The sequence below is a fragment of the Chrysemys picta genome, chromosome 1, assembly GCF_011386835.1.
Source record: "Chrysemys picta bellii isolate R12L10 chromosome 1, ASM1138683v2, whole genome shotgun sequence".
NCBI lineage: Eukaryota > Metazoa > Chordata > Testudines > Emydidae > Chrysemys > Chrysemys picta.
Genome location: NC_088791.1, coordinates 9,462,483 through 9,475,153, shown reverse-complemented (window position 1 = coordinate 9,475,153; position 12,671 = coordinate 9,462,483). Strand labels below are relative to the sequence as shown.

Sequence of the window (12,671 nt, the reverse complement as noted above, 5' to 3'; positions counted from 1 at the left end):
ATGAAGAAAAAGTTTTTAAAACACAGGCTTCCAAAAATAAAAGTTTTCATAGGATGAGAAGTCTGCCACTAAGAATGCTAATTTAGAATTCTCAGAGCATCCCAAACCACTACACTAGGACCTCAGTTACAAAAGCACTTGCCAGGAAAAACAACACCAATGCCAATATTAAGTTTGTTGAGATTAAAATCAAAGATAGACAATTAAGTCTTTCCTCGGGAACACCACCCATGGGGAACGGACGAGGGAATGACAAACAGGAGGGTATGACAGAAAACTATTATTTGGACGTTTTATCCTTCATTTTGTTCAGTATTTAGATCTCTAGAGAGAAAGGCCATAAAACACATAATACAGAATTAATTATATATCCTTACAAACCTATCACCACAGTAAGCGGACCCTTCAGACTAATACAGGCACTTCCTTAATACGATTCTGATACAGGCAATTTATTTTGCACATTGGTGAAAACAATCCCAACACAATTTTCACACCGTGAGACTACACTAGCACTTCCAGCTGTAAAACTTTTGTCAGTCAGTGGTGTGAAAACACACACCCCTGGCTGACATAAGTTATACTGACATAAGTGTCTGTGTGGACAGCGCTGTGTCAGGGGGAGAGTGTCTCCTGCCAACATAGCTACCGCTTCTCATTGGAGGTGGTTTAATTATGCCAACGGGAGAGCTCTCTACTGTCAGCACAGAGTGGCTACACAGGAGACCTTACAGCGGCACAGCTGAATTGGTACAGATGTGGGTATGACTAAGGGTCACACAGATCCTAAATGTGGGTATTACTAAGCGTCACAACTGCACACTAAGCAGTGTGGCCAACTTTCACGATTTTGTCATGAGCCTCATGATTGCTGTTTGACTTAAAGTGCAAGCTCCTGGAGTCAAGAGGATATGTGATGATTTCAGCCTTCATTCTTAAAGAAAAAGTAAGTTTCTAGCCCTCGTGGCTGTGGAGAAAGCTTCAAAATGTGACCCTCATGCACCCTAAAGGCTCAAAAAGCAGAAGGTTATTAAAAAGAATACCAAATCTATTATATTTACATAATCTCATGATTTTTGGTGAGCCTGATACATGACTTTTGAACATTTGCAATACTGCACTAAGGAAAGATAGGTTTAGGCTAGGTATGAATGGCTTTTAATGCAGATCACTGGAGTTTGGAAGAGACTGACAAAGAAATCTACAGCAACTAGATTTAGCACTTGCACAGCACTTTTCAAATGTGAACAAGATGAATCAAATCCTGCAAGGTGGGTAAGTACTGTCCTTGTTTTACAGATGGCCCACCCCGTCACCACATGGGTTGGAGGAGGGGCAAGAGAAACTTTCACTGAAGTAGTAGCAGCGGCTGCTAAGCAGTTAGTGAGGAGCAGCATGGAGCAATCCAGCCAGGACCTTCCCGGTTGGACACAGTTTGGACCCAGGTCTAAAGAGAAGATCCCTTCTACACAGAAGAGGTATTTTTGCCTCATGCATCTGTAACGCCGACCCACACCGGGGTGTCAGCAGCAGGGATCAAACTTTGGACCTCTGAAGCTAAATATATGACCTTCTTCTGTATAAGCTAAAAGACACATCTCTTAGCCAAGGCTGGACCACGCTCATCGATCTCTAGCTGGCCTAACCACAATGTGAGGGGAACAGAGCACCACTCCCAGGAAGCACGGGTTACATATTTAAAAAAAGAAGAACAGGAGGACTTGTGGCACCTTAGAGACTAACAAATTTATTAGAGCATAAGCTTTCGTGGACTACAGCCCACTTCTTCACTGAAACTTTACATATTTAAGGCCTCCGCCAACCATATGTAGGGCCCTACCAAATTCACAGTCCATTTTGATCAATTTCACAGTCAGAGGGTTTTAAAATCGGTCAATTTCATGTTTTCAGATGCTTACATCTAAAATTTCACAGCTGTTCTAACCGCGGGGGTCCCGACCCAAAAAGGGGTTGTCCCAGGATTGCCACCTTCACTTCTGTGCTGCCTTCAGAGCACAGCTCTGAAGGCAACAGCCAAGGAGCTCCCTGCAGCCAGGGGAAGACTCCAGGAGATGGAGGTGGATCTGATTTCCCCCATGCTGCTGGGAGCCTTCAGAGCTGGCAGTAGCCAGGGAGCTTCCTGCAGCTGGGGGAGATACCCGGAGGTGCGTCTGAGCTCCCTGCGAGAGCGGCTGTGCAAGGGAAGAGGAAGTCCCGTTCCTCCCCAGCCCAGTGGGCTAGCAGCTGGAGCCCAGGGAACGGTAGGAGCCCCCAGCTGGGTGCCCCCTGCTCTGCCCCTCCAATAGCTAGATTTCACAGGGGAGATCTGATTTCACAGTCCATGATGTGTATTTCACAGCCATTAATTTGGTAGGACCCTAGTCATATGGACTGGGAAGGTACTGAGGGAAAACTACTTCAGTAGTAACACATCAGAACCAAAGGAGCACCAGGGCCTTCTAAAGACTCAGGATTTCAGTGATCATAGAATCATAGAATATCAGGGCTGGAAGAGACCTCAGGAGGTCATCTAGTCCAACCCCCTGCTCAAAGCAGGACCAATCCCCAACTAAATCATCCCAGCCAGGGCTTCATCAAACCTGACCTTAAAAACCTCTAAGGAAGGAGATTCCACCACCTCACTAAGTAACCCATTCCAGTGCTTCACCACCCTCCTAGTGAAAAAGTTTTTCCTAATATCCATCTAAACCTCCCCCACTGCAACTTAACACCATTGTTCCTTGTTCTGTCATCTGGTACCACTGAGAACAGTCTAGAATAGATCCATCCTCTTTGGAACCCCCTTTCAAGTAGTTGAAAGCAGCTATCAAATCCCCCCTCATTCTTCTCTTCTGCAGACTAAATAATCCCAGTTCCCTCAGCCTCCCCTCATAAGTCATGTGCTCCAGCCCCCTAATCATTTTTGTTGCCCTCCGCTGGACTCTTTCCAAATTTTCCACATCCTTCTTCTAATGTGGGGCCCAAAACTGGACACCGTACTCCAGATGAGGCCTCACCAATGCCGAATAGAATCATAGAATAGCAGGGTTGGAAGGGACCTCAGGAGGTCATCTAGTCCAACCCCCTGCTCAAACCAGGACCAATCCCCAGACAGATTTTTGCCCCAGATCCCTAAATGGCCCCCTCAAGGATTGAACTCACAACCCTGGTTTAGCAGGCCAATGCTCAAACCACTGAGCTATCCCTCCCCCAGACAGTCCCTCAATCTGCTGGCAATGCCCCTATTTACACAGCCCAGAAGGCCGTTAGCCTTCTTGGCAACAAGGACACACTGTTGACTCATATCCAGCTTCTCGTCCACTGTACCTCCTAGGTCCTTTTCTGCAGAACTGCTGCCTAGCCACTCGGTCCCTAGTCTGTAGCAGTGCATGGGATTCTTCCATCCATGACAGTACTCCAGTCATGTGATTTATCCCTCCAGGTCTCTGTTATTCCAATCACATCCTAATTCCATGATTGTGCCAGGACTTCCAGTTCTCCCTGCTTGTTTCCCAGGCTTCTTGCATTTGTGTATAGGCACTTAAGATAACTCGCTGATCATCCTGCTTTCTCCCTTCCTGCGCTCTCCTGCTCGTGCTTTCTCCCGGCATCCCACTTCCCCACTTACCTCAGGGCTTTAGTCTCCTTCCCCCAGTGAACCTAGTTTAAAGCCCTCCTCACTAGGTTAGCCAGCCTGCTTGCAAAGATGCTCTTCCCTCTCTTCATTAAGTGGAGCCCGTCTCTGCCTAGCACTCCTTCTTGGAACACCATCCTATGGTCAAAGAATCCAAAGCCTTCTCTCCCGACACGAGCTGCGTAGCCATTCATTGACTTCCACGATTCGACGGTCTCTACTTGGGCCTTTTCCTTCCACAGGGAGGATGGACGAGAACACCACTTGCGCTTCAAATTCCTTTATCCTTCTTCCCAGAGCCATGTAGTCTGCAGTGATCCACTCAAGGTCATTCTTGGCAGTATCATTAGTGCCCACGTGGAGAAGCAGGAAGGGGTAGCGATCCGAGGGCTTGATGAGTCTTGGCAGTCTCTCTGTCACATCGTGAATCCTAGCTCCTGGCAAGCAGCACACTTCTTGGTTTTCCCGATCAGGACGACAGATAGATGACTCAGTCCCTCTGAGGAGAGAGTCCCCGACCACCACCACCTGCCTCCTTCTCTTGGGAGTGGTGGTCGTGGAACCCCCATCCTTAGGATAGTGCATCTCATGCCTTCCAATCGGTGGAGTCTCCTTCTGCTCCCTTCCCTCAGATGTATCATCTAGTCCACTCTCCACATTAGTACCTGTGGAGAGAAAATGAAAACCGTTGCTCACCTGTATCTGCATTGCTGGTACATGGACGCTCTTCTTTCTTCTTCTGGAGGTCACATGCTGCCAAATTTCATCACTGTCCTTCTGTCCCCGCTGCACAGCCTGCTCTGATTCTTCAGAATGTTGTGCCCATAGAAACATATTCTGATGTTATCGTCTCGTTTCGTATTTGCACTTAGAACCAGCCACTGGGGTCAAAACACTCTTCTAGCCCCAAGAACATCCGAGGAAACAAAAGGAGACTTCTCTTTCCTGCCCTGCCCCCTTCACACCCTTCTGCCCCCACCAAGGGGAAAAAAGTCCCAAAGCAGAGGGGAATTTGGGGAAGAGGAGAGGTAAGGTCCTGGATGTTGGAGGAAGACATGTTAAGAACAAAGTTAGCAATGCTGGAGGGTGGCATTAATGTTAATGTTAGAGCACAGGTTTAAATAGGGGATTTGCAAAGGATAATTTTTTAAAAAGTTCTCCAACTGTCCACAAAGCAAGTCCGAGTAACCACATGAGACTACATCGCCATGGATTTATTACCATCTTCCTCTTCCTCCCTTCTCTCCAATTGTTTGCTGTAGTCATCTGTTGCATCTTGTATTAATTAGATCATAAGCTCTTCAAGGCAGGGTTTAATGTTTTCCCATGTGCTTGTATAGTACCTAGCACAATTGACCCCTATCACTGGGGACCGGGGGGGGCCCTTTGGGTGCTACCACAATACAGAATATTAAAACAGCGGAAGAGAGAGGTTAACTGGCCAAAAATTACAGACACAGCACTCAGAAATCCCTTTTCTGTGGAAGTATAAACAGCAGAAGTATTATAATTTAAAAATGGATACATTATTTAACATTGTGATACAAGGACCTCTTCAGTGCCAACCATCAGATGGCAAGGAGTATATAGAGATACAAGGACTCCTTGGATTCACCAAAACAATGTCGCAAAGGTCTCTAATGAAAGCCTATGTCCCACTGATCATCATAATCATTGTGAGATGTTTGTATAGAAAATATGTGAAGAGTTATATATACACACACACACAAAATTATCGTCTCTTGCTCTGTGAGTTAAGACAGGTCACCAAAAGGAAATCCACATACTCCTGGCTGGGTAGAGGCGGACAAGTGCTTATCTCACCCTGCTTGGTCATATGCAAATTGAGTATTGTATCGGTCAACGAACGCCCATTTACAATCTGAGTAAAATGCTAATATATTGGGCGGGAACTAGAGGGAAAAACAAAAACTGCAGGAATTATCCTGTTAGGAGTAACACAATGAACTTTTGAAACTATATTTGGGGTACAGATGAACCCCCTAGGTATTCTCTCAATCTGTGAGGAAAAGATGTCAGTAATCTTATGAGAAGGGGTTTCAACAAAAATGGTTGAAAATGCTGGGGAAAGAACTTGATTTCCTCTATCATAACGATAACATTTTTCTTTAAACTATTAAAACAATTAAGGATCAGTAATGGACATTCATTTTTATAACACCATAGGCATGTGCAATGATTTACAAATAATAATATGAAAAGACTTCTCCCATGGCTCTTACACTCCAGATCAAGGTAAAGAAAAGATAAAAAGAAGTGTTAAACTACTTGTATAGTGTCAGAGGTTTTCATGTGACTTTAAGGCAGGGGCCATATTTATGTGTCTGCAGCAAAGAGATTATAATTTAATTTGGATGAATGGTAATACCAACATTTAAATATGAGGTGTGAGAGACGGAGCCAACAGAGTAAACTGACCAGCAGCAAAGAGAGTAATGGCCTTTAAAAAAATTTAAAGGACAGTGAGTATTACTTGGTACCTGAGAACACAGCAGGTTGCCCATAGCCACACATTTAGACAGTTTACATTTATTTAGATTAACTGTTATATTATATAGATTAATTAGATTATCAGGGAACTAGAACAGATCAATAGCTGCTTTGTTTCTTAATAAAGTTTGAAAAATGGCAAAGTTGACACCTGACAGTATTTTGGTAAATGAATGAATTACAATAGTAACAATAACAATTTAGCACTAACATAGCACTTTTCACGCAAAGGTCTCTCAACATGATTCAAAAATTTACAGATTGAAAAATTAAGGTGCAGAGAAGTTACCTGACTTGCCCAAATCACACAGCAAGGCACTGGCAGAAGATTCAGAGAGTTGACTTCTGTTCCCAAGCACAAAATCTGTGCCACAGCCAATTGGATAGGCTGCCTCTACATGCAAGACATGTGTTGTACACACCATAGGACCATCCCAAATTCCAGGCAATGGTGCCCGCACCACCATAAGGCAGTGAGATTCTCTGAATGAAGGTCCACATGAAAAAAGATTGCATAGGATTTTTAAACATTATTCCATTCCCTCCCTCCCTAACAAATGATGCATGCATCTTCCTCTGCAGCTACATCTCAGCTTGAAACAAATCCTCGCCCTCCAGCCAGTAAATACAAAATTAATCAACAATGAGTTCTTGATTGTTTCACTAGGCAGATGTGGCTGATGCATTCTAGGCTAAGTGAAACCTAAGAATGAAAAGTGACATTTCTGCAAAATAACCTGTTTTTTAAATTTGTAATAAGAGAAAGCCTCAGTGTTCAGAATTTTCAGAGAAAATAGGCCTTTTTCCACATGCAGGTATCAGGTTTTGTTTGTTTTTTGCAGGTCGGAAGGGTGATGTCTCTCTCTCAACAGGATGAATAAATGAATTACAGAGCCAAATAAGTTAAGAAAAACAAAAAGCCGGTTAAGCCCATACAAAACTTTGTTCAAAGCCTCCAAAGCTTTGTTCATCTAGGATAACAAAAATCTCTTTGTCTGTGCAACCTTGCATAAACCATCTACTCCAACTGGCAATGCATGTTACATGGGTTGAACATGAATGTGTGTATTTTAGCTGCACTTTAAGGTTCTCAAACATGTGCTGACCATCTTTTTTATAGTTCTCAGAAAGGGAAAGTGTCCAGGGTTATTTTTGAAGATTATGCATGTACTTATTTCTACTCACATGAGCTGTCCCTTTGATTTCAATGGGAATGCTCATATGAGTGAAGTTAACCAAATGCATAACCGTTTGCAAGATAGAGCCTTAGATTTTTCCAGCTGGCAAACACCCATTTGTTCATTGCTTATACTCAAATTTTTTTTTTTTTTTTTTTTTTTTTTTTTTTTTTTTTTTTTTAGCAAAATGGTGCTTTCAAGCCTCAAAGAATTGTCATGGGGACTTCTTCCTGAGAACTACAAAGGCAACTGCAGTGATTGATGTGGGAAGCTACAAATCCGCCATACATTTGAAATGGACAGCAATCTAAGGTGTCAATTTTCAGAGAAAAACAGCCTGCTATATTTTACAACTTGGAAGTCAGAGAGGTTTTATATATCAGTTCTGATGAAATACGGTTCTTCAATACAGACTTTTTCAATAAGCTGGTATTGAAGTTTGGAGCATAACCATAAAAAAAAAAATCACACACACCTATATAAACATGCTATTTTGGTCTCCAGTATAAATAAGTTGGAGGGGAAAAAAGAAAAAATTATATCTTAGGACAGAGGTGCCGTCTTTCCGAGTTTCCTGAGGTTGCTTGACCCCCACTCTGCCACAGGCACTTCCCCCACTCCACCTCTTCCCCCCACCCTCTCCCCCAGCGCGCCCTGCCCTTGCTCCTCCCCCTCCCCCCAGCGCCTCCTGCACGCCACAAAGCAGCTCATCGTGGCAGGCAGGAAGGAAGAACTGGGAGGGAGAGGGAGGAGCTCATTGGTGGGGCCACCATCAGGCAGGAGGCACTGGGGGAGGGGGAGGAGCTGATGGGGAGAGCTGCCAGTGGGTGCTGAGCACCCACTATTTTTTTCCCATGGGTGCTCCAGCCCCGGAGCACCCACGGAGTCGGCATCTATGTCTTTGGAAAATTCTTAAAATCAGTCAATTTTTAACCGATAACACTGTTCATGTACCCTTATTAATACACATTTATATATATATATATATAATGTTTGTGACAAAGTATTCAGTAATTTAATATCACATAATCTAACCAGATCTCTGAACACTTAAATACTGAAAATGAATCAGGCTAGAATCTTAGTTATTTGAATGCTCTCCCCACATAAAAGTTTTCTCCCGAAAAGTGACATCCTTGTGACATTAAAAAAGGACGTGATGGTTTTAAAGCAGCTGTGATATTAACAGGGCAAAGAGAAGAAATTTTCTGATAATAACCGTATTTGCTAAAGAGGAAAAGCACTACTGGAGGATAGAAACATTCTACTTCCTACGTTTTACAAAAGAGTTTGCCAAAAGCATAAAAACGTTAGGACATTGACATTTGTTTTTAAACCTTCAAATTTACATAAAAAACTTATTGCACTTACAAAATGCTGTGTCTTCAGGCGTTCCTCTTCTGTCGCAGCTCTCTCTCTAAGAATGGCTCTAGTCAAATGCTCATTTGAAGCAGCCCGCTCCCGCTCCAGAACTTTGCCAATTTCATCACGTACATACTTTTGATCTTGTTTCAATCTACATGAAAAAAAGGGTGAAAGAATTTAGAATGGAAATATATTGTCAAATAGCTTGAACGGACAAACACATTATTATCATCAAAAGTGTACAGTAGTTATGACAATGTTAAACTATGAGTGGCTTTTAGAGCTCACTGCATATCCAATATCAATGCCAGAGATTTATATATTGCAATTTTGAGACTTAATCCAAAATATAAACCTTCTGGCATTCATATTGGATATGCACTGATTTATTTATTTTTAGACTGAAAGAACCTTTGCAAGTCAATGCTTCCAGCCCCTTTATCATTTTTGTTCTTCTCTAGACTTCATTTGTATATATATATATTGTGACAAAGTTCCTCCTCTATCTTGGTGGGTCCTGTGCTTATTGGCGGATTTTCTTGCCTCAGAGATTCACCATGTGGGTTGGGGAACAGCCTAGAGACCTTCCCCTCTGGAAGAACCCACAGTCCAGGTCAATTGGGAGGTTTGGGGGGAACCGGGGCCCGCCCTCTACTCCGGGTTCCAGCCCAGGGCCCTGTGGACTGCAGCTGTCTATAGTGCCTCCTGTAACAGCTGCATGACAGCTACAACTCCCTGGGCTACTTCCCCATGGCCTCCTCCAAACACCTTCCTTATTCTCACCACAGGACCTTCCTCCTGGTGTCTGATAACGCTTGTGCTCCTCAGTCCTCCAGCAGCAGCACACCCTCACCCTCTCACTCTCAGCTCCTTGTGCCTCTTGCTCCCAGCTCCTCACACCCTCACCACAAACTGAAGTGAGTTCCTTTTAAAACCCAGGTGCCCTGATTAACCTGCCTTAATTGATTCTAGAAGCTTCTTCTTAATTGGCTCCAGGTGTCCTAATTAGCCTGCCTGCCTTAACTGGTTCTAGCAGGTTCCTGATTACTCTAATGCAGCCCCCGCTCTGGTCACTCAGGGAACAGAAAACTACTCATCCAGTGACCAGTATATTTGCCCTCTACCAGACTCCTGTACCCCACTGGTCTGGGTCTGTCACAATATATATACACACACATTTTATATACATATATAAAAACATATTTTACACACACACACACACACCTATCAATATCAACAACCCCCAACACCTATCAGTATCAACATCTCTCAATATATGGATATTGAAATTCACCATCCCAACACTGTACCCAAATCTTAACAGCATTACCTCTGAAATTAAGCAAAATAAGGAATAAAACTAATTAAAATCTCATGCTTAAAGAATATACAGTATACAGATTTTTTTAAAGGAATTCTTGTTCAAAATCCTCAGCTCAATTCCTTTCTCTGGCACTGATACACTGTTACTTTTGGGCAGGTCACATCAACGCAGTGCATCAGTTTACTCATCTGCAAAAAGGGTGTAACAGCTATGTTGACATACTTAACATTTGGAAAGTGACTTAAGAGCATCGGATGAAAGGCGCTATTTAAGTGCAAAGTATTATTATTTCCTGAACTTTTGTTTTTGGAACTTAATCGTGCATTATATTAGTCCCAGGGAATTCTCAACATGAATAGAATGTAATGTCACAAGCCATAAAATTAATGGAAATCTTTACAACAATATTTTTATAAAAATGCATGTATGCGTTACATGTACATGCAAACACATTTTAAAATAGCTTAGCCAATAAAAACACCTGCTTTATATATATATTCTCATACCAAACACGAAAGTCAATATCTACAAGTTCATCACCGGTAATGGAATATCAAATACTGTTTTTTAAACAGGCATCTGAAAAACAGTGAAAGAGATGAGGCTTCAGAATTTCCACTGAATATATGTGTTACCAAGGGAGCTGCAGAGAACAAATCATACCGTGCAGGGTCACTTTCTGAAAGGCACCAGCATTATAGTACATTAAAGTCTTCCCCGAGGAAAATGTTTAAGGGGGTGGGGGATGGTGGGGAAGAAGACAGTTAGAATGTGTGTCATTTTTGTGCTCAGACACAACCCTCTGAAACACATCAACCAACTGGGAGTTTTTCTAAAGTTTATTAAGCAGCATCTTCAATTACTCCAGCAAAAAGATTATGCAGACATGGACCAAATTCCATTAAGTGATTTCCCAAGGTCCCCCAAATTATTCCAGCAGCATCAATGCATTTAATCTATCGCACAATCAATGATGCAGTCAAAACATACACCAGTTTTCCTTTAGATTACGGAACTATTGTTTCACACAAAGAGAAGAAGTGTCAAAATAGAAGTCTCAATAGTTCCTTTTTTCTGAAGAAAGTAAAAGCAGCTTTAGACTTTTCCGAGATTAAAGATTACCGTCCCCTACACACCCCAATCACCTATTTCGTATTCTACCCTCTGCAGTTAAAGACTTGACTCCTCTTTTTATACATTACACTACTGATAGTATATTTCACATATTAATTATTGTATTTAAAGAAGCTGCCATTTGCTTGACTTTTTTTTAAAACAAGCTTGGGATTTTTAGCTCAGATTCATGTCCCTTCATTTTTTTATTTGGCATTAGGCAGAATTATGCACCTTGATGTTGTCTCCTCTTAATCTCTTTTTCAAAGAGCAGAAAGTCAGTTACCCTAAACCTTATAAATAATAAGTTCCTATCTCCTATATAAGTTATTTGATGGCTTAACTTAATTGCTGGTACATTCAACTTCCCTGCTAGGTATAAAATTTTTATTGAAGTTAATGTTTAAAAATTAAATATATGCAAGTTAAGAGGGAAGGTACTGTACATCTGGGGTCAGGCTCGAGTTATGAGAGATTACAGGGATTACAAAGTTCACGAGATACACACATATCACACAACCAGCACAGACCCAGATTGTGGTGCGGGAGTTTTTAAAGCATCAGTGGATAAGTGGGCTCGGGTACGCCACCCATGGAATGTATTAAGAGTCCAAGTCAGTATCAATGTAGCGAATGACATGGGTGGGGTGTGTCGCTTGGTTTGTCAGGGAAGGAAGTGGGTTCTTTCCCTGGTCAGCGGTCTCGGTTACTCGAGCTGGTACTGGCAGTGTCCCGTGATGTGTTCCATGTAGATGTCTCTGGACCACCTGATGGTGTTGGATACCATGAACTGTCTCATGAGCCGGGTGTAGCGTCGACAGATCCCACACGCACTCAGCACCGGCTCGTTGTGGGGGTCCCACTCACCCAGGGCTCCCACGATCAGGGCACGTATTGGACCTCGTAGCCCTGGGCTCTCAGGGTGTCAGCCAGCGGGGTGTATTTCGAAACCTTCCATCCTTGGGACTCATGGAAGGCCGGTGACCTGTTTTCAAATGGCACCATGACGTCTACCATGAGGACCTTCTTTTCTGTGTCGGTCACGACAATGTCGGGTCGCAGTCAGCTGTCTGTCCCAGGGATGGCGGAGTCGACAGTGATCTTCGCCAGGGAAGACAGGATGGCTTTCATCAGCCGGTTGCGGATGGCGTTGTGGTGGAGCCGCCAGACTCCGGAGTGCTGTTTGCAACCACACAGGACGTGGGGCAGGGTCTCATTGGCATAGCCGCACTTCCTGCAGCACTTGTCCCGGTTGCCGTGGCAGATGGCTCCGTTGAGGGGAACGCAGTTGAGTCGGGCCCGGTGGACGAACCGCCAGTCGGCGAACCTGGTGACACTGCCCCTGGGGAGGAAGTTGTTGCTGGCATCCCACTTGCTGGACACCTCGAACACCTTGCCCTGGTCCGACTTCCAGTTGATGTTCTTAGCGTAGTGGCAGCGGATGGTGTCTTTGAGGGTCCTTTTCCGCATCATTCTGGCAGTTGGGGTGACGATGGTGTGGTCCGAGGTCTTTATGCATGGCACCAGCTCCTGGCGCTCCTCGCAC

The 12,671-nt window shown here is 43.6% G+C and overlaps 1 protein-coding gene across 2 annotated transcripts in view; it reads right to left on the bottom strand.

The window, feature by feature from the left end:
• The window catches only part of CHCHD3 (coiled-coil-helix-coiled-coil-helix domain containing 3), a 264,347-nt gene that overhangs the window by 168,158 nt on the left and 83,518 nt on the right, over positions 1–12,671 (bottom strand). For both annotated transcript variants that reach the window (XM_024106313.3, XM_005291866.5), the window contains exon 4: positions 8,695–8,839. In XM_024106313.3, coding sequence (XP_023962081.2) covers positions 8,695–8,839 — 145 coding nt within the window. The remainder of the gene's footprint in view (positions 1–8,694; positions 8,840–12,671) is intronic.